The sequence below is a fragment of the Vigna angularis genome, chromosome 4 (assembly GCF_016808095.1).
Source record: "Vigna angularis cultivar LongXiaoDou No.4 chromosome 4, ASM1680809v1, whole genome shotgun sequence".
NCBI lineage: Eukaryota > Viridiplantae > Streptophyta > Magnoliopsida > Fabales > Fabaceae > Vigna > Vigna angularis.
The window spans coordinates 13,931,535-13,950,928 of NC_068973.1; the positions used below are offsets into that span (position 1 = coordinate 13,931,535).

General features: G+C 40.0%; 3 protein-coding genes and 1 long non-coding RNA gene across 9 annotated transcripts; 3 read left to right on the forward strand and 1 right to left on the reverse strand.

Moving 5' to 3' along the window:
* The first annotated feature begins 226 nt into the window (after positions 1-226).
* Positions 227-1,158, forward strand: LOC128196345 (uncharacterized). The gene is made up of 3 exons (XR_008248550.1): positions 227-855; positions 945-1,015; positions 1,096-1,158. It is a non-coding gene; the product is annotated as an uncharacterized LOC128196345 (long non-coding RNA).
* Positions 1,159-3,298: 2,140 nt separating this feature from the next.
* Positions 3,299-19,023, forward strand: LOC108343011 (pentatricopeptide repeat-containing protein At3g09040, mitochondrial-like). 2 transcript variants are annotated; one of them, XM_052876919.1, is made up of 3 exons: positions 3,299-6,686; positions 18,077-18,434; positions 18,537-19,023. In XM_052876919.1, the coding sequence occupies exon 1, from the start codon at positions 3,448-3,450 to the stop codon at positions 6,283-6,285; it is 2,838 nt and encodes a 945-aa protein (XP_052732879.1). In that variant the 5' UTR covers positions 3,299-3,447; the 3' UTR covers positions 6,286-6,686; positions 18,077-18,434; positions 18,537-19,023. The 2 variants fall into 2 exon arrangements, with proteins under 2 accessions (XP_052732879.1, XP_052732880.1); XM_052876920.1 differs by lacking the exons at positions 18,077-18,434; positions 18,537-19,023 and adding an exon at positions 7,327-8,655.
* LOC128196344 (pentatricopeptide repeat-containing protein At3g62890-like) lies at positions 8,747-13,437 on the reverse strand. 5 transcript variants are annotated; one of them, XR_008248549.1, is made up of 2 exons: positions 10,216-13,436; positions 8,747-9,393 (listed from the first exon to the last, which is right to left on the reverse strand). XR_008248549.1 is itself a non-coding variant. In XM_052876921.1 (2 exons), exons 1-2 carry the CDS (start codon positions 13,328-13,330, stop codon positions 9,406-9,408), a joined length of 2,325 nt encoding a protein of 774 aa, XP_052732881.1. In that variant the 5' UTR covers positions 13,331-13,437; the 3' UTR covers positions 8,747-9,405. The 5 variants fall into 5 exon arrangements, 3 of the variants coding, with proteins under 3 accessions (XP_052732881.1, XP_052732883.1, XP_052732882.1); XR_008248548.1 differs by having other exon boundaries at positions 8,747-9,455; XM_052876921.1 differs by having other exon boundaries at positions 8,747-9,471; positions 11,072-13,437.
* LOC128196205 (ribonuclease 3-like protein 2) lies at positions 17,328-18,711 on the forward strand. The gene is made up of 3 exons (XM_052876439.1): positions 17,328-17,447; positions 18,085-18,434; positions 18,537-18,711. Exons 1-3 carry the CDS (start codon positions 17,328-17,330, stop codon positions 18,709-18,711), a joined length of 645 nt encoding a protein of 214 aa, XP_052732399.1.
* Positions 19,024-19,394: the final 371 nt, after the last annotated feature.

Genomic DNA, 19,394 nt, shown 5'->3' on the forward strand with positions numbered 1-19,394 from the left:
TCAGGACCAAGCGTCCACCCGTGTCGAGCACCAAGGACGAGTGTTCGCCATGGTCGAGCACCGAGGTCGAACGTCCACCCAGGTCGAGCGGGACCGGGCGCCGTACGGAAGGACATCCACGTAATCGGATCACCTAACAGACCCGCCGCCCGCGTCACTGTATGTCACTCAAGGACCGAGCGTCCAGCCATTCAAGGAACGAACGTCCTCCCAAGATGGCACGTCCGTCCAAGATGGCGAGCATTCAGCCATTCCATAAAGGAACGTCCGCCCAAGATGGAAATCAGGACCGAGCGTCCAGCCATTCAAGGAACGAACGTCCTCCCAAGATGGCACGTCCGTCAAAGATGGCGAGCGTCCAGCCATTCAATAAATGAACGTCCGCCCAAGTTGGAAATCATGACCGAGCGTCCAGCCGATCAAGGAACGAACGTCCTCCCAAGATGGCACGTCCGTCTAAGATGGCGAGCGTCCAGCCATTCCATAAAGGAACGTCCGCCCAATATGGCAACCAGGACCGAGCGTCCAGCCATTCAAGAAACGAACGACCTCCCAAGATGGCACGTCCGTCCAAGATAGCGAGCGTCCAGCGGTTCATGAAACGAACGTCCGCCCAAGATGGCAATCAGGACCGAGCGTCCGTCCAGTGTGACGGACAGTAGAACCAGATGGACGCTCACCCAGGTTGACATCCGTGGCCGACCATCAATCCCAACCGACCCGCACTTTGTCGACTACCCGATAAAACGTTAATGACACATTAAAGTCCTTAATAAAGATTAAGGTATTATTGGGCCGTTTCCAGGCCCCCAAAAGGTAAAAGCTCATTACAATCAGTATAAATAAAGGTTTCAGGTATGATTTCTGGACAGAACACAACACATGCATGCATTATAGAACGCTCTGTCATATTACTGACTTGAGCGTCGGAGTGCCTTTGACAGGTATCGCCTTGTGAATATTGGGCACTACCGCTCGGTGGAACTTTGGGCACTACCCCAGCCACAGTCACGAGGTTAATCCGTGTTGGGCACTACCCCAGCCACAGTCACGAGGTTAATCCGTGTTGGGCACTACCCCAGCCACAGTCACGAGGTTAATCCGTTATCACTCACCTTGGATCATATGGAAGCACCCAAGACTAGGACCTCCTGCTACTCCTCACCACATGGTTCAATCCTCTCTACATGAGAAGAAAGACCATTGGAGTTTCAGGATGACCCCAAAACTGAGCTACCATGTAATCAATCATTCTAGACAACCCCAAAACACCACCATGTATCCTCTCCTTGAGAATCATAGAATTACGTCCATAAATCATATTGTTACTTTGAACCTTATCCCAAATCATGAATAACCAGATACCTCCATAATATCACATTAAATCCAACATATCTCATACATTCACATAAATCGCATCACAGTATATATTTTCCAAACATTTTGCACATAATTCAATTCAAGAGAAAATGAACTTAAAACCCAACATTTGCAAAATACTATTTGGACGAACGTTATGTGCCGAACAGTATTAAACGAACGCTATTTACCAACAGGCCGAACGCTATTTCACCGAACACACTATTAGGCCGAACACTGAGATTGATACTTAGGCCGAACGCTGGATCGAGTACTTAGGCTGAACGCTATGATCAAGCACTTCCTGATAATACCAATTTAAGGACGAACGTCTACAATCACTAATAACCTAGACCGGACGCCTGTGATCCAAACCTGAAAATCCTAATTGAGAACGAACGCTCACAAGCCGAAAATACCTCATTTAAACCGAACGCTAAATATGACTTTCTGAGAATACCAGTTTAAGATTGAACGCTTAAGATTACTATTTCACCAAGACCGAACGCTCAAGAATGAAACCTAAGTATCAATTTAAGACCGAACACTTAAGATCAAACACCATTAAAACGAACAGTATTAAATAAAGCCTGACCGAACGGTACTAAATCCAATTCTTAACCGAACGGTACTAAACATTCAAGACAACTATAACAGATCGATACTTAACCGGACACTATTAAATCAGAGTCTCGACCGAACGGTATTAATTAAAGCCTGACGAACGATAAAATCAACACCGAACCGAACGATACTAAAATCAAGGCTTAACCAAACGGTAACAACTAACGACCGAACGCTACACCCATAATGAAGGACGAACGCTAACGCTCGCCGAACACAAAACCGAACGCTCATTTGAACTACCAATTTTTAGGACCGAACATTCGAGATTGACCGAACGTTCAGGATATTTTGGCCGACCACTAATTGGTCGAGCACTGTGCGGACGAACGTGCGTTTCTGCAGAATTCTGCAGAATCACACCAGATTTTCCAGAAACCCAGAGACCCCATTTTTCATCCCCTTTCTTCCCAGATTTGCTTCAACAACATTATTCTACCACCACTCATACGGATTCATACTAAACAAGATCACTCTAAGCACAAATCGTTCATCAAATCACTTAATAACACAAACCTCAAATACATAAATTATTTCTACAATCTACAGAAAAGATCTAGCTCCCCTTACCTCTTGAAGACTTCCTTGGATCTTTCTCCAAAAGATTTGCAGTAAAGGTCTTTACTCCTCCGGATGCAGCACCCAATACCCTTCTTGCCTGCTTGAAACTCCAGCAGCTCTCAACTTCACCTCTCTCACGGATTTTGCAGCAAGGATTTCATTCTCCAAGTGCAGAACCCATACCCCCTTTTATCTCCTACGTGAATTGCTTTTTGAAAGGTGCCAAAAGTGAGAGCAAGGCCCCGAACGTGTGTTGTCTCTGATTTGCCAAATAAAATAAAATCCCACTTCTTTCAATGGGACGGCTGGTGCTTCCCAGCACTGATTGTCCCCCCCGCCTTATCTTCTTTTAAATAAAGAATTATTTAGGTCCTTACACCACTCGCCTAGCAAACACTGATTGGGTCGTCCAACAAATTTAACATTTTGTAAAATTAGAATAAAATTAAAATTTACTTAATTTCTTAAATTATTCTGTTCATGATCTTCATGTTCTTTATTTTCCTCCTTCATGGAATATAAAGCTTCCTACACCTTATCAAAAGCTTCCGAAAAAAAATGTTTCCATAAAAAGAGAGTTTTCCTATGCAACTCCGCTTTTTTCGATTTCCGGTTGCAACAACCAAGACGTATCTTCTTCGCCGCGTCCGAGAACAGGGCCGTGTCTAGTCCTAAAAACGGTGTCCGTGTCAGCAAAGTGTCGGAAGCGGGGAAGCGCGGCCTCCCAGCCGTCTCGGAGCTTCATAGGGAAGGATGAAATGTCGTCTGTCATTTGGTCTTAATTAAAAACGAGAATAGAAGGTTCCATACACAAATTGGATTTTACTTATAACAGAAGAACAAAAGAGAAAGAATGTGCGGATAGTTGGAAGGGGAGAAAAGGGAATCAAATCGAATTGATTGATGCGCGTGAGTGTTACAGTGAGAGGTGTGGTGAGAGGGAGAGGCTACCATGGGCGTTGGAGTGTTGACAGTGAGTGTCAGGGGAAGGCGAAGGGGAAGGCGAAGGGGAAGGCGAAGGGGAATGCCAGTGTCTGGAATTCCCTTCTTCGCATGCACTCCACCCATGGATTGCCCCAAAGTGTCCTTCGATGTTTTGCTTCTTTTCTCAACTCTGGCCATTCCCCTGATCAGTTTACTTTCGCCATCACTCTGTCCGCCTGTGCAAAGCTACACAATGTTGAGTTGGGGAGGGCAGTTCACTGCTGCATAATTAAGAGGGGTATTCAATCTGCCTCCTTCTGTCATGGCGCACTCATCCATCTTTACGTCAATTCCCACTCTCTCACTTCTGCTCGCACCCTATTTGATGCCGCACCCTCCCCTCATCTCAACCCTGTTTCTTGGACCTCTTTAATCTCTGGTTATGTTCAAGCCGGCTTGCCTCAGCAAGCACTTCACGTATTTGACAAAATACGCACCACTGTTTCTCCCGCTTCTTTTCCACTTCTAGACCCTGTGGCACTTGTCACCGTCTTAAACACTTACACCTCTTTAGGAAAGCTGGACAATGCTTGCCAATTGTTTGCACAGATGCCCATCTCCACCCGCAATGTTGTGGCCTGGAATGTCATGATTTCTGGTCATGCCAAGAGAGGCCATTATCAGGAGGCTCTTGCCTTCTTTCGTCAAATGAGTAAGCATGGTGTCAAATCCTCAAGATCCACACTCGCAAGTGTTTTAAGTGCAATTGCCAGTTTAGCCGCCCTCCATCACGGCTTCCTAGTTCATGCCCTGGCTATCAAGCAAGGTTTCGATTCCAGTATATACGTTGCAAGTTCTTTGATCAATATGTATGGCAAGTGTGCGATGCTGGATGCTGCACGCCAAGTATTTGATGCTATATCTCACAAAAATTTGATTGTCTGGAACACCATGCTAGGAATTTATTCACAGAATGTCTATTTAAGTAATGTCATGGAGTTGTTCTCGGATATGACAATATGTGGCGTTCACCCAGATGAATTTACCTACACAAGCATTTTGAGCTCGTGTGCATCCTTTGAATACGTACGAATTGGTCACCAGTTGCATTCAACTATTATCAAGAAGGGTTTTACCTCTAATTTATTTGTCAACAATTCATTGATAGATATGTATGCCAAAGCTGGGGCTTTGACGGAAGCTGCTAAGCAGTTTGAGCTCATGTCATGCCGAGATCATGTTTCCTGGAATGCCATTATTGTTGGTTATGTGCAGGAAGAAGAGGAGGCTGTTGCTTTCAGTTTGTTTCAAAGAATGAATTTGGACGGCGTTGTACCTGACGAGGTATCTTTGGCCAGCATACTTAGTGCATGTGGAAATATTAAGGTCCTAGATGTAGGACAGCAACTCCATTGCCTGTCAGTTAAGTTGGGTTTAGAAACTAACCTTTTTGCTGGAAGTTCTCTTATTGACATGTATTCAAAATGCGGAGACATTGAAGATGCACAAAAAATTTATTCTAGGATGCCTGAACGGAGTGTGGTCTCCTTTAATGCTCTGATTGCAGGATATGCTCCAAAAAACATAAAAGAAGCTATTAGTCTTATTCATGAGATGCTGATACTGGGACTGAAGCCATCTGAGATTACATTTGTGAGCATCATAGATGTTTGTAAGGGTTCTGCAAAGGTAATTTTAGGCATGCAGATCCATTGTGTTGTAGTAAAGAGGGGTCTCTTATGTGGTAGCGAATTCTTAGGAACCTCTTTGTTGGGCATGTATATGGATTCACAAAGGCTTGCAGATGCAAGCGTTCTTTTCTCGGAGTTTTCTAACCTTAAAAGCACGGTAATGTGGACTGCTTTAATTTCAGGATATACCCAAAATGAGTGCAGTGATGTGGCCTTAAACTTGTATCAGGAAATGCGTGGCAACAGTATCTTACCCGACCAAGCAACTTTTGTTACTGTTCTTCGAGCTTCTGCTCTCTTATCCTCACTGCATGATGGTAGAGAGATACATTCTCTAATCTTCCATACTGGTTTTGACTTAGATGAGTTAACAGGTAGTTCCCTTGTAGACATGTATGCAAAATGTGGCGATGTAAAAAGTGCTGTTCAAGTTTTTCATGAATTGACTATTAAAAAGGATGTGATTTCTTGGAACTCAATGATAGTTGGATTTGCCAAAAATGGTTATGCAGAAAGTGCCCTGAAGGTCTTTAATGAGATGGCTCAATCATGCATTACCCCTGATAAGGTAACATTTCTTGGAGTGCTCACTGCTTGTAGCCATGCAGGGTGGGTTTATGAGGGTCTTCAAGTTTTTCACATCATGGTAAACTGTTATGGAATTGAGCCTAGAGGGGATCACTACGCTTGCATGGTCGATCTACTTGGTAGGTGGGGTTTTCTAAAGGAAGCTGAAGAGTTCATTGACAAAATAGAAGTTGAACCGAATGCTATGATTTGGGCCAATTTATTGGGTGCTTGCAGAATACATGGGGATGAAAAGAGGGGACAGAGAGCGGCTAAGAAACTTATTGAGTTAGAACCCAGAAACTCTTCTTCATATGTGCTGCTTTCAAATTTGTATGCTGCATCTGGACTTTGGGATGAAGCTAGATCTTTGAGGAGAACAATGATGCAGAAAGATATCCAAAAAATGCCTGGCTGTAGCTGGATCGTTGTAGGACAAATTACAAACCTATTTGTTGCGGGTGATAAGTCACATCCTAGTTGTGATGAAATTTCACTAGCATTAAAGCACCTGACGGCACTAATTAAAGACAATACATTCCATGATTTCCTGGGTTAGTTACATGTAGTTATTCTATGTGATTGGACGTCAAGATTATTTGAATCTCATCACTTGAAGGCTGTTTTAAGGATTTGATTCTTCCCAAATCATAACGTGTTGGGGAGTTTATTCAACCAAATCTCATCACATGAAGACTGTTTGTGCTATAGGTCGTATTTGTTATGAACTTTTAGCCTTGATGTCTGGACATCTACATCCTCATCTACTTTTAATGGGGAACTTTTGTACACGTTCTTCTCTGCTTGCATCATGTTACAAGCGTTGAATGACATCTATATGTCTTTCAAACTCAACTCTTTGGATAGATTAAACAGTTTATTCTGTAAGTTAGCCCCATAAACAATTATTTGCTGTGATTTGTCCAAGGAAGGATTGATGGAGGAGGATCAACAGACCAGGTTAGACTCTTATTCTCTTATTATAATGAATACCTCTATAGGTTATACTTTATTAGAGAGTCTGTGAAGATTTACATTGCTCCTAATTCATGTTAGACACACAATTATATGTTTCTCTCTTTCTTCCTGTTAGAGTTCTTTGCTCTTGTTTCTCATCATCTGTGTCCCTCATTTAAATGATCGTGTATGTTCTGCAATCTTAGTTATTCTAAATTATCTTGTATTTGGGACTGCAATTGAATACCAACACAGTCATTGCCTTTGACATTTGAAGTCATGGATGATTATGCCTATGCCTATGCCGTTATCACAGTTTGTGTTTCATTCTCTTTGGGAATACTAATATACTGCATCCCTGTCTGGACAAAGGGGTTTAACATTGACACGTAGCAATTGAATAAGGCAACCTTGTTTAGGCAACGGATTTTCTTTTTCTTTTTTGCTGAGAATGGGTTGGCAGTTCAGAGAAGCAGAGTAATGTGTCTATGCTATTCTTCATAGTGAGATCTGTCAATTTTATGATTGGCTGTTAAACGGGAATTTGAGCAGATAGGTCACTTCTTACTAATATAGATGCCATTTTCAATCCTGTAAGAAATTCATCATTAACTTGAGTTTTCACAAAATTGTGGTATTGTAGGAGTAGATACAGCTGAATGGAAGGTGTTAATGGAATCCGTATTGTTGACTATTCAATCAATTTTTCTGCATAATTAGCAAAGATGCTACAAGTGCCAATCATTCTTTGTTGGATCGTTACAATAATATCACAGGCTTTGATTAGTGCCCAAGAAATGTAATGGTATTGAGATATTACAATCCAAATGAATGAGAAATATTTGAATCACTAAAAATATGCATAGATGAATTAAGAACTGTCAAACCACGGTAGAATGATCAAATCTGCACTCAAAACCCAGAACTGGACAGCACCAGTCCAACTCTAGCGTGACAGCTTTGACAGTAAGGGTGTTCGTGTGGTCTGATATGCAGAATGGCTTTATATGCTATGCTATGGATTGAATCATGATATGAACATGCAAATAGGTTTATAACAATGCTAATGGTACTTTAAAACAAAATTTAACGAAAAAACCAAGTGCAGACTTCCTAAATTCAGAAAATCATCTAACCCAAAAAACTGGAAAATTGAGTACTAATCCTAGAATCTAATGTAGAAATAACCACAAAACATAGATTGAAACTATAAATAAGCAGCAAAAACTAAAATTGAACATTTAAACCAAAGCTAGAGCCGAGTGGCGCGAGAGTTAACTGTAAAAATTGATTAATCTGAACTAAAACTGAAATCTAATGATTGGAACAAATTTATTATTACGAAAGGAAGTAGAGGAATGAAAATTTGATGAAAAACATATTAAAGAACCAAAAATCACAAAACAGGTTGAACTTCAGCGTAGCTAAGTGTTTGCTCTAAACCAGAAAGTGAAAATCCTATTCAAGTTCATTTAACTCTCAATCTTACTTGCTAATGTTAATTTCTGAAATCCTTGGAGTATAGAAATCACTTTGGATTCACCAGTATCTCAGCATGGATCCATAACTGTTAGGACCTTGAGGGTTTATGAAAGGAGAAAGATAGTAGAGAAATAAAGATGAGTACTTAACTGTTGAGCAGTTAAGGGGGCGGGAAAAGGTCTATAAAAAGGACATCTTTTGTAGTTACAAGGAACAGTGATTTTACTCTTGAGTTACAGACCAGTTTAGACTTGGTGAGGGAGGTTAAGCTCCTGGTTTCCCAATTGTATTCTTGATTCTTTGATGTGAATACAAATCATTTCTTTTACAATTGCTTTCTGTTAGAGTAATGAGGTGTGAGAGTAAGAGAGATAGATAGGATTCTTACAAAGGGTCCTAACAATAACCGAGGCTAGTAAGGTGCAAGAATGAAAATCAAATGTTCAAGAGTAGAAAATTTATATTCTGACTCAAAAGTAAGGAAACACATCCGAGACATTGAATTACAATTGCAACTGAGTAAAAAGCATTAAGAGATTAATATGATTGAATTGCATATCAGAAAACAATGCAAAACTGAATTAAAAGCAAAATTAACTTGAATTGAATGAAACTTGATGCGAACAGTACAATCACCGAAGCCCTTTGGTGTCTAGCTCATTTTGGAGTCTTAGACAACCAGAAATCTCCAGAGAAAACTATTCTAAAAACTGAGAAATCTAAAAATATGATTCGTCCCTCTTTCAAGTTTAAGATCCAAGCCTTGTATATGCTTCTAGAAGTCCAAGCCTATAAAACTGGAAAACAGCCTAGAACTGGTCATAGGAACTGCCAATAGCAAGTAAAAATTATGTACAAACTACCTAGCCTAGCCTAGCCTAGTCTAACTATACAAGTAACTAGAACAGTACAAATCACCTAAGTAGCAAGTAACTAGAGCAGCTCTCCTCAAAAGCTACTGGCTGGCACAGGTTTCTTCAAAGTGCATAATCTGTCTATTGGAGTTCTTGACAGCTGGTAGCAGGTCATCACTTCAGGATCAGCAGGTTGCAAGTCTTGGTTAGCTTCTCTGCTTCAAAATTACCTCTGCCAACACGTTTCTCTAACAAGTCCAAACTCCAGCAGGTTAAAGCTCCCATGGCAAGCTTCTCATGTGAGCACATTCAAATACAGCTGGTCAGGTTCAGCACACTTTCTTCAACAACTTACATCACCGGAAGACTGCTCACTGTACATACTTTCACAGAATCAAAACCACCAGCTGGACATATCGTCTCAAATGTACTGCACCTTCAATTATCAGCACCTAAAATCTCAATTTAAACAATTGAATTCTACGTAAAAAATAGAAGTAAAAGCTGGCTTGAAATACTCATATTGACTAAAAAAAACACAAACTAAAATCTACATTAAAGATTAAGAATCAAATCTAACTTTTACTATTTATAAGACTACAGAAATCTATTAATTCAGAAACTAACTATCTAAAACCAGTGAGTTCAAACACTAAAATCACCAAGCTGAAAAATGATGAAAGGCTATCAAAACTAAATTCTACTAACCACAGAACTGAATTCTACAATTGCAATTAAAATTGAAGCTAAGCTAAACTGAAAGCTACACTATATTACTTACAAAGACTAGAAGTCTACCAATTTAGAAACTAAACTAAAACTCCTATCTACAAACACTTATTTAACTCATTTTAAGAAAAACTAAGAATTAAGGGAACGAAACTAAATCTGATCTAAAACTAAGAAATTAAAGACAAAAGGTAACATAAAGAGATGCATCAAACCGAGACTCATCAGCCTGTCCACAAAATTGTTGTTTAATCTTTGTTTATTTTCATCTAGTGAAACATTTATTTTGCATTTTTCATTGATCATTAGATGTCACCAAAAGAAAGTAGTATTTATTTGCGCAATAATACTCTCGTACTACATATTCTTTTAGATTTTAGACAAACATGTACAACCATGTATATTTTCTTGTGGCGTAAATAAATGAGTTCAACACAAATAACAGTTCTGCCCCCATAAGCTTGCACCTTTCGGTTTCCTCCTTCCATCTTGATCTAGGATTGGGTAAACTTCCCACCTTGGCTGCTAAGAACCACCACCAACCTTTATAGAAACCACCCCACCACCTGAAAACCTCAGTTACCTTGTTCAAATACCTCCAAACCTTCATCAGACTCCAAGAATACCACCCTTTTGTCGAGGCCCTCTTGAACCAAAAGAAAACCAAGAACTAATCCGAGAAGCCATCCTTGCTCCTTTCCTAGTCATGCCTAATCCGTGTGCTAGTTTATCAACCAAGGAACCTGTTCAAAGGGTCAGACCCACCCTCATTGGTCCAAGAAGGTCTCCATCACTCACCCGGAAAACCTATTCCATTAGTCCAAGAAACCTATTACAAGCCTAAGGAAAGAGCTTGCTTCAAAAAACAAGTACAATAGATGAGTTCCACTATAAACTCAATTGCTCAGGAATAGTCACTGAACCAAAGACAATGGAGATTGATCGAGATTTTTTGGATTTTTGCAAACTTTCCCAGAGGCCAACCGCTGAATGCAAACTCAATTAACATTGGCAGAAGTATCATTTCTCTTCAGAATCTTGGAGTGATATTATCCTGGATTGTAAGGTATTCTCTACCTGTCATTCTTTGCCAACAAGATCACAAAAATGAACAAAATTTGATTTCATAGCAAGGCAAACCAAATCGTGAAAATCTTAAATTCCACATGCTTTGATATTTGAGTCAACAATGAAAAAATTGAGTACATGTTCCTTACACGTAAAATACTCATTCACTTAATAGCCACTACGGTTTTGTTACCAAAAATCCATGCAGGAACAAGATCCACGCTTAAAGTGGTGAAAGCGATGACGATCCCTTACCACAATTTCGCGATCAAATGCTTTGGAGATTAACTTTACAACAGCGTGGCAATCATTACAAATTCGCAAGTTCTTCATAACTCTAATTGGAGTTGGTGGAGCAATAGTGATAAGTCCAAAGGCGACTGCAAGTTTCTCACTGTGCCTGAAAAGTGCAGTTTCCTTCTCTTCATCGTCTATGTCTAGTGAAATCTCACTTGTGGTTGGTACATAACCCTCAATCTTTAACTTTGCTGACACTTCATCTAACATGTGCTCAATATCACTTATTTGTGGGTGGGTCTTATCTCCAGCCAAAAATTCATGAACTATCCCATTTGCTTCAATCATGCTACAACCAGGTGTCTTTACCACCCCATGTTGTGCCATAATTCCCCGAATTTCAAGAACATTGCTCCAGTTTCCTTTTAAAGCATATATATTTGACAATAATACATGGAAACCATCATGGTTAGGCTGAAGCTGAATAAGTTTTCTTCCCACCCTCTCTCCCATTTCATTGTCATGGTGTTTTCTACAAGCCCCGAGCAAGGCACCCCAAGTGGCAACATCAGGTGCCATTGGCATACTCTCAATCAGCTCCGCCGCTTCTTTAAGCAAACCTGCCCGTCCAAAAAGATCAACCATGCATCCGTAGTGCTTAATATTAGGCTCTATTTTGTGTTCGTGGATCATGGAACTAAAGTAGTGACGCCCCTCATTGACTAGGCCCATGTGCCGACAGGCCCCAAGAACTCCCATAAAGGTTATCTCATTAGGAAGTGTCTTCGTTTTTTTCATATCTGCAAACATGCGGAGTGACTGTTCTACCAAACCATTCATTGCCAACCCAAGAATGATTGCATTCCAGGTAGAAACCCCCTTTTCCTCCATCGCGTAGAAAACCTCCAATGCATTTTCCACACACCCGCATTTCACATACATGTCTATAAGAGTCGTGCTCAGAATAGTATTAACCTGTAATTTATTTATATTTATATAAGCATGAATCCATTTCCCTATGTCCAAAGCAGCCAGATGGGTGCAAGCCGAGATGGCACTAACTAAAGCAGTTTCGTCGGGCTTGACTCCATGAAGCTGCATTTCTTGGAACAATGCCAAAGCCTCTGAAAAACATTCATGTTGAGCATAACCAGATATCATGGCACTCCAAGACACAACGTCCTTCTCCGGCATGGAATAAAACAACTTCTCAGCATCTTCAATCGAACCACACCTCAAGTACCCAGAAATCATCGAGTTCAAAGATATTTGATCCAAGAGAACACCACCATCATCAAAAATTCTTTGCGCATCCACTATCTCCCCACAACTAGAGTACAAATGAATCAAAGCATTCTTAAGACTAACATAATCCTCAACCCCAACTTTCGCCGCCAAACCATGCACCAACCTCCCCATCTCAGCATTCAAAATTCGCGAACACGCGGATACAACACTAACCACAACGATCTCATCCACTGTCACCCCACTGGCCTTCATCTCCACAAACAAAACCAACGCCTCCTCACACATCTCATTCTGCTCATAACAAGAAACCATCGCACTCCACGACACCATGTCCATATCCCTCCATCGAACCTCATCAAAAATCCGCCGCGCCTTCTCCACACACCCCTTCCTTCCAAAGAGCACAATCATGGAATTCGAAGCAATGGTGTTCCTCTCCGGCATTCCCCTATACACACGTTCCGCCTCTTTCACATTTCCCGCCTGAACATACCCCGCCAAAACAGTATTCCAAGATACCAAATCCCAGACAGGACTTTCCTCAAACACCTGGCGCGCACTGGACATCCTCCCACATATAGCATACAAGTTGATCAGCGTGTTCCGGACGTACACATCTTGATGAAAACCAAACCTCACGACATGTGCGTGCAGCTCCCTTCCCTCGAAGTCGGACACCCGGGCAGCGCAACATTGAAGAGGAATTGGGTAGGTATAGTTATCGGGTTTTGCGTGTTTCGCAAGGAAGAGCTTGTAGAGTGTGAGGGCTTGGTGAGGGTTGTTTTGGAGTTCGAAGTGGGCGCGCATGATGGTGTTCCATGTGAAGGGGTTGGGGTTGTGAAGATGGTTGAAGATTCGGAGGGAATAGTCGAAGGGAACGAGAGCAGAGCGAGTAGAGAAGTTTATGAGTCTGCTTGCGGCGTAGGGGTCTGAGATGAGGCCGGTGAGGATCGTTTGTGAGAGAATCTCTCTGAAGTGCCTCGGCCATTGGCACCGCTGCAATGCTGCGTCTAACGTCCACACCTTCATGCTTCGTCTCCTGCTTCATACTTCAACTCACACGCATCTTCATTTGCTGCATAACTTCATCAGGCTGTTGTTTTCACAATAAATAATTAAATAATTTTTTTCATAAATTTAAATGTAGTATATTAAGCCAACAAATTATAAATTATTCATAGTTTATAACTAACATTGAGATTTAATTAAATTTAATATTTTGTTGTCATCAAAATTATTTTGGTTTGTCTTAAAAATGGATAAATTTTTATTTTTATTTGTCTTTATATGTGTTATGGATAATGTTACATATTATATATATATATTAGAAATATATGTTAGAAAAGCTAACAAAATCACGAATATAATTTTTTGAGATGTGTAAATTACCATTCTTAACAACTTATATGGAGTGTGTTGTACAAGTTTGTACGATACAACAAAAACTTCTTAAAAATATTTTAGAATCTCATAGAAACTCTAAAGGGGTATAAGAAAAATTCGAGATTTTACTAGAAAGAAAGATAAATGAGAGAATGAGAGATGAGAGAGTTCTTTTCTTTGTGTATTCCTTGGAGTGAATAAAATGCACTACTTATGTAGCTAAAGGGAGCCACGATTCCCATTGATTAAGGAGAAATCTCGTGACTTAAGGAAGAGCGCAACAGCCAACTCAATCCTGAGCCTCGCAGGAAGAGAAGCAACCTCCACTTGCGGAAGAAAACTGAAACGACACTTTCGGGAAGAAAAAATAATGTCAATGTTCATAAACAAGATATTTTTACAATATTATATTCAATTTTTATCCCGCATATTGCAAGAAACAAAGATTGAAAAAGAGAAAAGAAGAAAATTTATTGGGTTTTATAAGATATAATGCATCAGAGCTAGTGTAACAAACTATATTAACCAGTTCTAGATTGAGAAACTTAACTCACAGTATAATTGGTATAGGATACTGTATAAACCAAAGATACTATGTTAGAAGTTTATAAATCACAATACACTTCCACAGTCTTTGTTGTTATCACTCCAATGCGTTTACTAAGCGTGCTTACTCGATGTTCATAAATACTCTAGAAATCAGGCCATGTTATCAAATGAGTGTCAACCCAATATATCTGGATATGTCTCTTCCTTCAAAACTTGCAGTGCCCAGCACCCCTTGAATAATCTGAATAATGTATCTAATTACTTTAATATAATAATTTTACTTTTTTCTTTTCTCTCTTCCTTGCACAGCCGTTCCGGTTCTCCACTTCTCCTTTCGTTTGTTCGTTTTTCTTCATCTGCTCCTTCTCCTCCATCTCTGCATTGACACCATCAGAGACAATCTTCTTGATGGCCCACGTGGCTCCAATTTTTTTTTATTAATTTTCGGGATGGGTATTCCGTATTCTGGATTGGTTCTTGGAAGAAGAAATTGAACATTGAACAAATACTTCAGGATGTTGTTTTCAGAATGTACAAGATAACATCACTATTCTAGATTTTCTTTTTTATCTGGAATATTCCTCTAACACTTCGTGAAACATCAATCCGGAAACACATATTTCGGACTCCGAATTCCAATAACCTGAACTTCACCATTTTGAAACGTAAACCACCATGAAACACCAACACGAGTTCCACCACACCTTGCCACCATAACTCTCTTCCAGATTCAGTCACCAGCACAACAAATTTTTTTGAAACTTCCAAATAAAATAACAAGGGTAAAACAGGAATTCCAAATATTGTGGACCTGCAAGGAGGAATTGGAGGAGTGTAGTAAGCAAATTCCCAGATGGAGTTAGAAAGAATAAGATTCTGAGTTAGCCTTAGCAGAGAAAAAGGGTTGAAAGAGATCAGAGAGAGATGGAAGCATCTGTGATTGAGGTAGAGAGAATCTTGAGCTACGGATTCATAGATGGGAAGCTTCTAGAAGAAGCTCTCACCCATTCATCTTCCACAGGTGTTTCTTATGAGCGACTTGAGTTCGTGGGAGATCACATTATAGGCTAGCCATCAGCAAACACCTCTTTCTCGCCTACCCCCAGCTCGATCCTGGCCAACTATCTGACCTACTTGATGCCAACGTCAGCAAAGAGAAGCTGGCACGAGTTGCCATCCATCGCGGCCTCCACCGTTTCATCCGCCAAAGCTTCTCATCTGTGCTCAGGGATGAGATCGAATGTCACCCTAGAGAAATACCCCGTTGGGATACACGGTGGATCCGTGGGGCCCCCAAGGTCCTTTCGGATATCGTAGAGTCCGTCGCAGCAGCTGTATACTTTGATCTGGGATTCGATCTGGAGAAATTCTGGGAGGTGCGTATTAAAGTTTATTTGTAAAGGTTTTACTTTTACTTTTTGCTCTGGTGTTTTTGCATTGATTTTTTTCTAAGCTGATAATGAATGATGGCAATTTTTTTGAGTTTCGAAATTGCAATCCAGGATTTCGTAAGTGATTATATCATAAAGTTTTACGTTATTTTCCATGTTTTGAACATGAATTGAGAAAGAATTATAACGTTCGTAATTTTTTTGGATGAGGTTTTCTGTAAGTACCGTTCGTTTTTTTTTAAAAGAAAGTGGTGGGGGAGGGGGCACGTTTGAAAGTGGTGGGGGAAGGGGCTTCATGTCCAACAAAGAAGTGGCAACAGCAGCTGGTGGGTGGTGGGTCATTCCACTTTGAAGTGCTCCAACCACCAGGAAATATCATCATCATCTTCTTAATGGACACTGCACTGAGGAATGGAAGGGGACGGCTGAGGTTCGTCCAGCTGGCACCAGTGCACGGTTCTTCTTTCCCTTTAAGGGAAGAGCCCATGGGTTGAAAGGAGAAATTGGGTTCTGTATTTGTGGGAGTGGAAGCCTTGCAGCAAAATCTGAGAGAGGTGAAGAGGAGAGAGAAAGAATAAGTTAGACACTGTAACAGAGGGCTGGAACGGCAGAGGAGAAACACAGTGCAGAGATTGATTCAAGGTTTGCAAAGGAAGTCTTCAAAGAGGTAAGGGGAGCTAGATCTGTTTCTATAGATTGTAGAAATATTAAACTGTGTTTGAGATCCCAAACAGTTTTCCACCTGATAGGGTTCACTCTGTAAACGTCCGTTCAAACAGTATTCGATGTGATAGTGTTCGTATAAACAGTATTCGACCTAATAGTGTTCGTTCCAAATAGTGTACGGTCTAAACAGTATTCGACCTGAGAGTGTTCGGTCTGTAAGCGTTCGTCCAAAAGTATTTGATATATAAGCATTCGTACAAACAGTATTCGACCTGATAGTGTTCGGTCGATAGTGTTCGGTCTTATTATGTGCTAATGATCGTTAGCGTTCGACCTGGATCAGGTATTCTGAGGTTTGGCTTGTAAGCGTTCGGTCTTGGTGTATTAGTGATGGTTAACGTTCGGTCTTGATGATGTTTATTCTCAGTTAGTGATCGTCCATAGTGAACGTTCGGTCTTGATGAGGTTTATTCTCAGTTAGTGATCGTTCTCGATGATGTTTGTCCTCAGGTAGAACTTGTCATAGGTAGCGTTCGGTCTTGATGAGGCTTGACCTTTGAGCGTTCGTCCAAACAAGATGCGATCCATTATGATTTTCGGTTTTAGCGTTCGGCAAATTGTGTTCAATCTAATATGGTGTTCGGTTTTGAGCGTTCGGCCTAGAATTGTTTGATCTCACAGTGTTCGTTCAAATAGTGTTCGACCTCACAGTGTTCGGTTGATAGCGTTGGGTCTCTTTGCGTTCGTCCAAAATAGCATTCGACCTAATAGTGCTGTAAATAGTCTTCGGCCAAATTGTGCTAATAGCGTTCGGCAAATAGTGTTCGGCAAAATAGTGCTCGGCAAATAGTGTTCGGTTCTAAGTTTCATTTGCTCTTGTACTGGGTTGGATTAAGTGTGCAAAATGTTTGGAATGTATACTGTGATGTGATTTGTGTGAAAGTATGTAAATGCATGTGATATGTTAAATTACTGTGATGATATGACTGCAAATTTAAATGATGAATTTGAGTATGAATTGGACATCTCACGGTGAGATGGATGAAAGTGATATGTGGGGTGTTGTGGTTGTTCTGTATAACTGTAGTGAACTTTGGATTCGGTCTGTCTATCTCTACACTCAAAGCATTGTTCATGCTCACATAGAGAAGAATCGTGTAAGTGGTGAGAGTAGAGGAGGTCCTCGTCTATAGTCTTTGATGGTAGACATAGACAGGTGGGGGATTTACCTTGCTAGTGTTGGGGAGTGCCAGTTGAACTATGCAAATGCAAAGACGACTGATAGTTCGATAGTTATATAAATCCGGATGAGTCGTGTGAGTGTGTGAGTTGTGGTTTAATGAGTATGCTTTAATTGTTCTTTTATATGTAACTATGTATGATGACATGAATTAACTGTTTGGGTATGTTTCTTTGGCGATGATCATCTACTTGGATGGGAGCAGACGTTGATGAGGAGATTCCCTTGGAGCAAGAGCTAAAGGATGCTGATGTTGCGGTGTAGTCTACTTAGGAATTTTCCTATTTGAATGCTAGTAGTGTTCAAATACTTTAAACTGTTTAAAGTTTAAAATTTGGTCTTTTATTTGACTGTTCTCTTTATTTGGATGTTGACGTCCTTATTATATGATGTTGGTTATTATATAATTGGGATGTTACATTTTCGATTGGCTCAAGATTATAATGCAGGGGGTGATGGCTTCAAAATTTCAAGTTGCATTAAAATCAGTACGAAGAGATATAAAACCTTATTTGTGGATTGTGACTGTGATTATGATTTTGACAGAAATTTAGAGTAATTTTGGAACCGATAGTGACACTGGTGATTTGGAGCAACAGCCTCATCCGGTGAAGGAATTATTTAAAATATGCCAGAAAATGGGGAAGCTCCTTAATATTAAATCTGTGCGGAAGGAAACAGATAGTATAGCTTATGTCTTTGTTGATGGAAAGTTTATAGCCTCTGCTTCCGCTGCCAAAAAGGATCTGGCTAAACTTGAAGCTGCCAAGATTGCGTTGGATACACTTGCACCTCTGCTTCCTCCCACCAGTATGAGGCCTTCCATTACTGACATGCAGCTAAGAGCTAAACAAAAACTAAACGAACTCTGTCAGAATAAGAAATGGCCTAAGCCAGAATACAGGTACTTCTTTTAAGATGGGTTATTAAATGAGTAACATTAATTTTCAGGTTTAAAACTTTTGATATTTTGAGTAACTAATTATTTCTTGGCAATGGGTTACAGTATTGCAGAGGAGTCCGGTCCCGCTCATGGGAAGAGATTCGTTTGTTCTGTTAAGATAACTATTGAAGAAGAGGAGGGTGGTTTTCTGCTAAGGAATGGCTGCGAAAAATCTAAGTTAAAGGATGCTGAGAACTCTGCTGCTTCCATGATGTTGAGAACTCTGCTGCTTCCATGATGCTGAGAACCTTACTTGGGGTGTAATGATCACAGATAATGAGAGTGACGTTGTAATTTTTTCTGGAAAATGTTGTACTTGCAGCAGTTGACAATTGATTATGCCTGACTCTAGTTTTGCAGGGTAAGGGCCCATATATCATGAATGGGTTAAAATGTATAGGATTTAAGCTCCACCATCGTGTGGTTTTTCACGCCACACCCTATATTGGCGCAACCACTTGCGTGGCGAGATATTAGGATAAGGATAGATCAATACTAATTTTGATGTTTTAAAATATATTAAAAAATTAATATATCAAACATTAGAATATTTTGAATCTCATCAAAGAACAGTATAACCAAATTAGTGAAAAGTCTAAATTTTGTATTTATAAATCTCATCACTCTTGCATATTTTACATCTTTAAATTATTTGATAGTAAAGATATTTAAATAAAGTGGAAGTTAAGAAGTTGAGATATGGACAAGTATTAGACTTATTGTATGAACATTATTTTTTAAAATAGATTTTCTCTTTAATTTAAATTGTAACAATCGAGAAAAAAATCTACAATGCTGTATAAAATATTTAAATCTTTAAGCTCTAGAAATGATTTTCTTAAATAAAGTGTTAAATTATAAAATAAATGATGATGCAAATAATACAAATATACATGCGTGTTTACATAGGCAAAAAGGACA

Excerpts from the sequence above, each read along its gene's own strand:
- LOC108343011 (XM_052876919.1), top strand. The coding sequence starts at position 3,448 with ATGCGCGTGAGTGTTACAGTGAGAGGTGTGGTGAGAGGGAGAGGCTAC.
- LOC128196344 (XM_052876921.1), bottom strand. The coding sequence starts at position 13,330 with ATGAAGGTGTGGACGTTAGACGCAGCATTGCAGCGGTGCCAATGGCCG. Across the intron at positions 9,472-11,071 it reads CATTTGATCGCGAAATTGTG|GTGCTGATAATTGAAGGTGC; the intron begins GTAAGGGATCGT and ends TTGAGATTTTAG.
- LOC128196205 (XM_052876439.1), top strand. The coding sequence starts at position 17,328 with ATGGATGAAAGTGATATGTGGGGTGTTGTGGTTGTTCTGTATAACTGT. Across the intron at positions 17,448-18,084 it reads CTCACATAGAGAAGAATCGT|AGTAATTTTGGAACCGATAG; the intron begins GTAAGTGGTGAG and ends ACAGAAATTTAG. Across the intron at positions 18,435-18,536 it reads TGGCCTAAGCCAGAATACAG|TATTGCAGAGGAGTCCGGTC; the intron begins GTACTTCTTTTA and ends AATGGGTTACAG.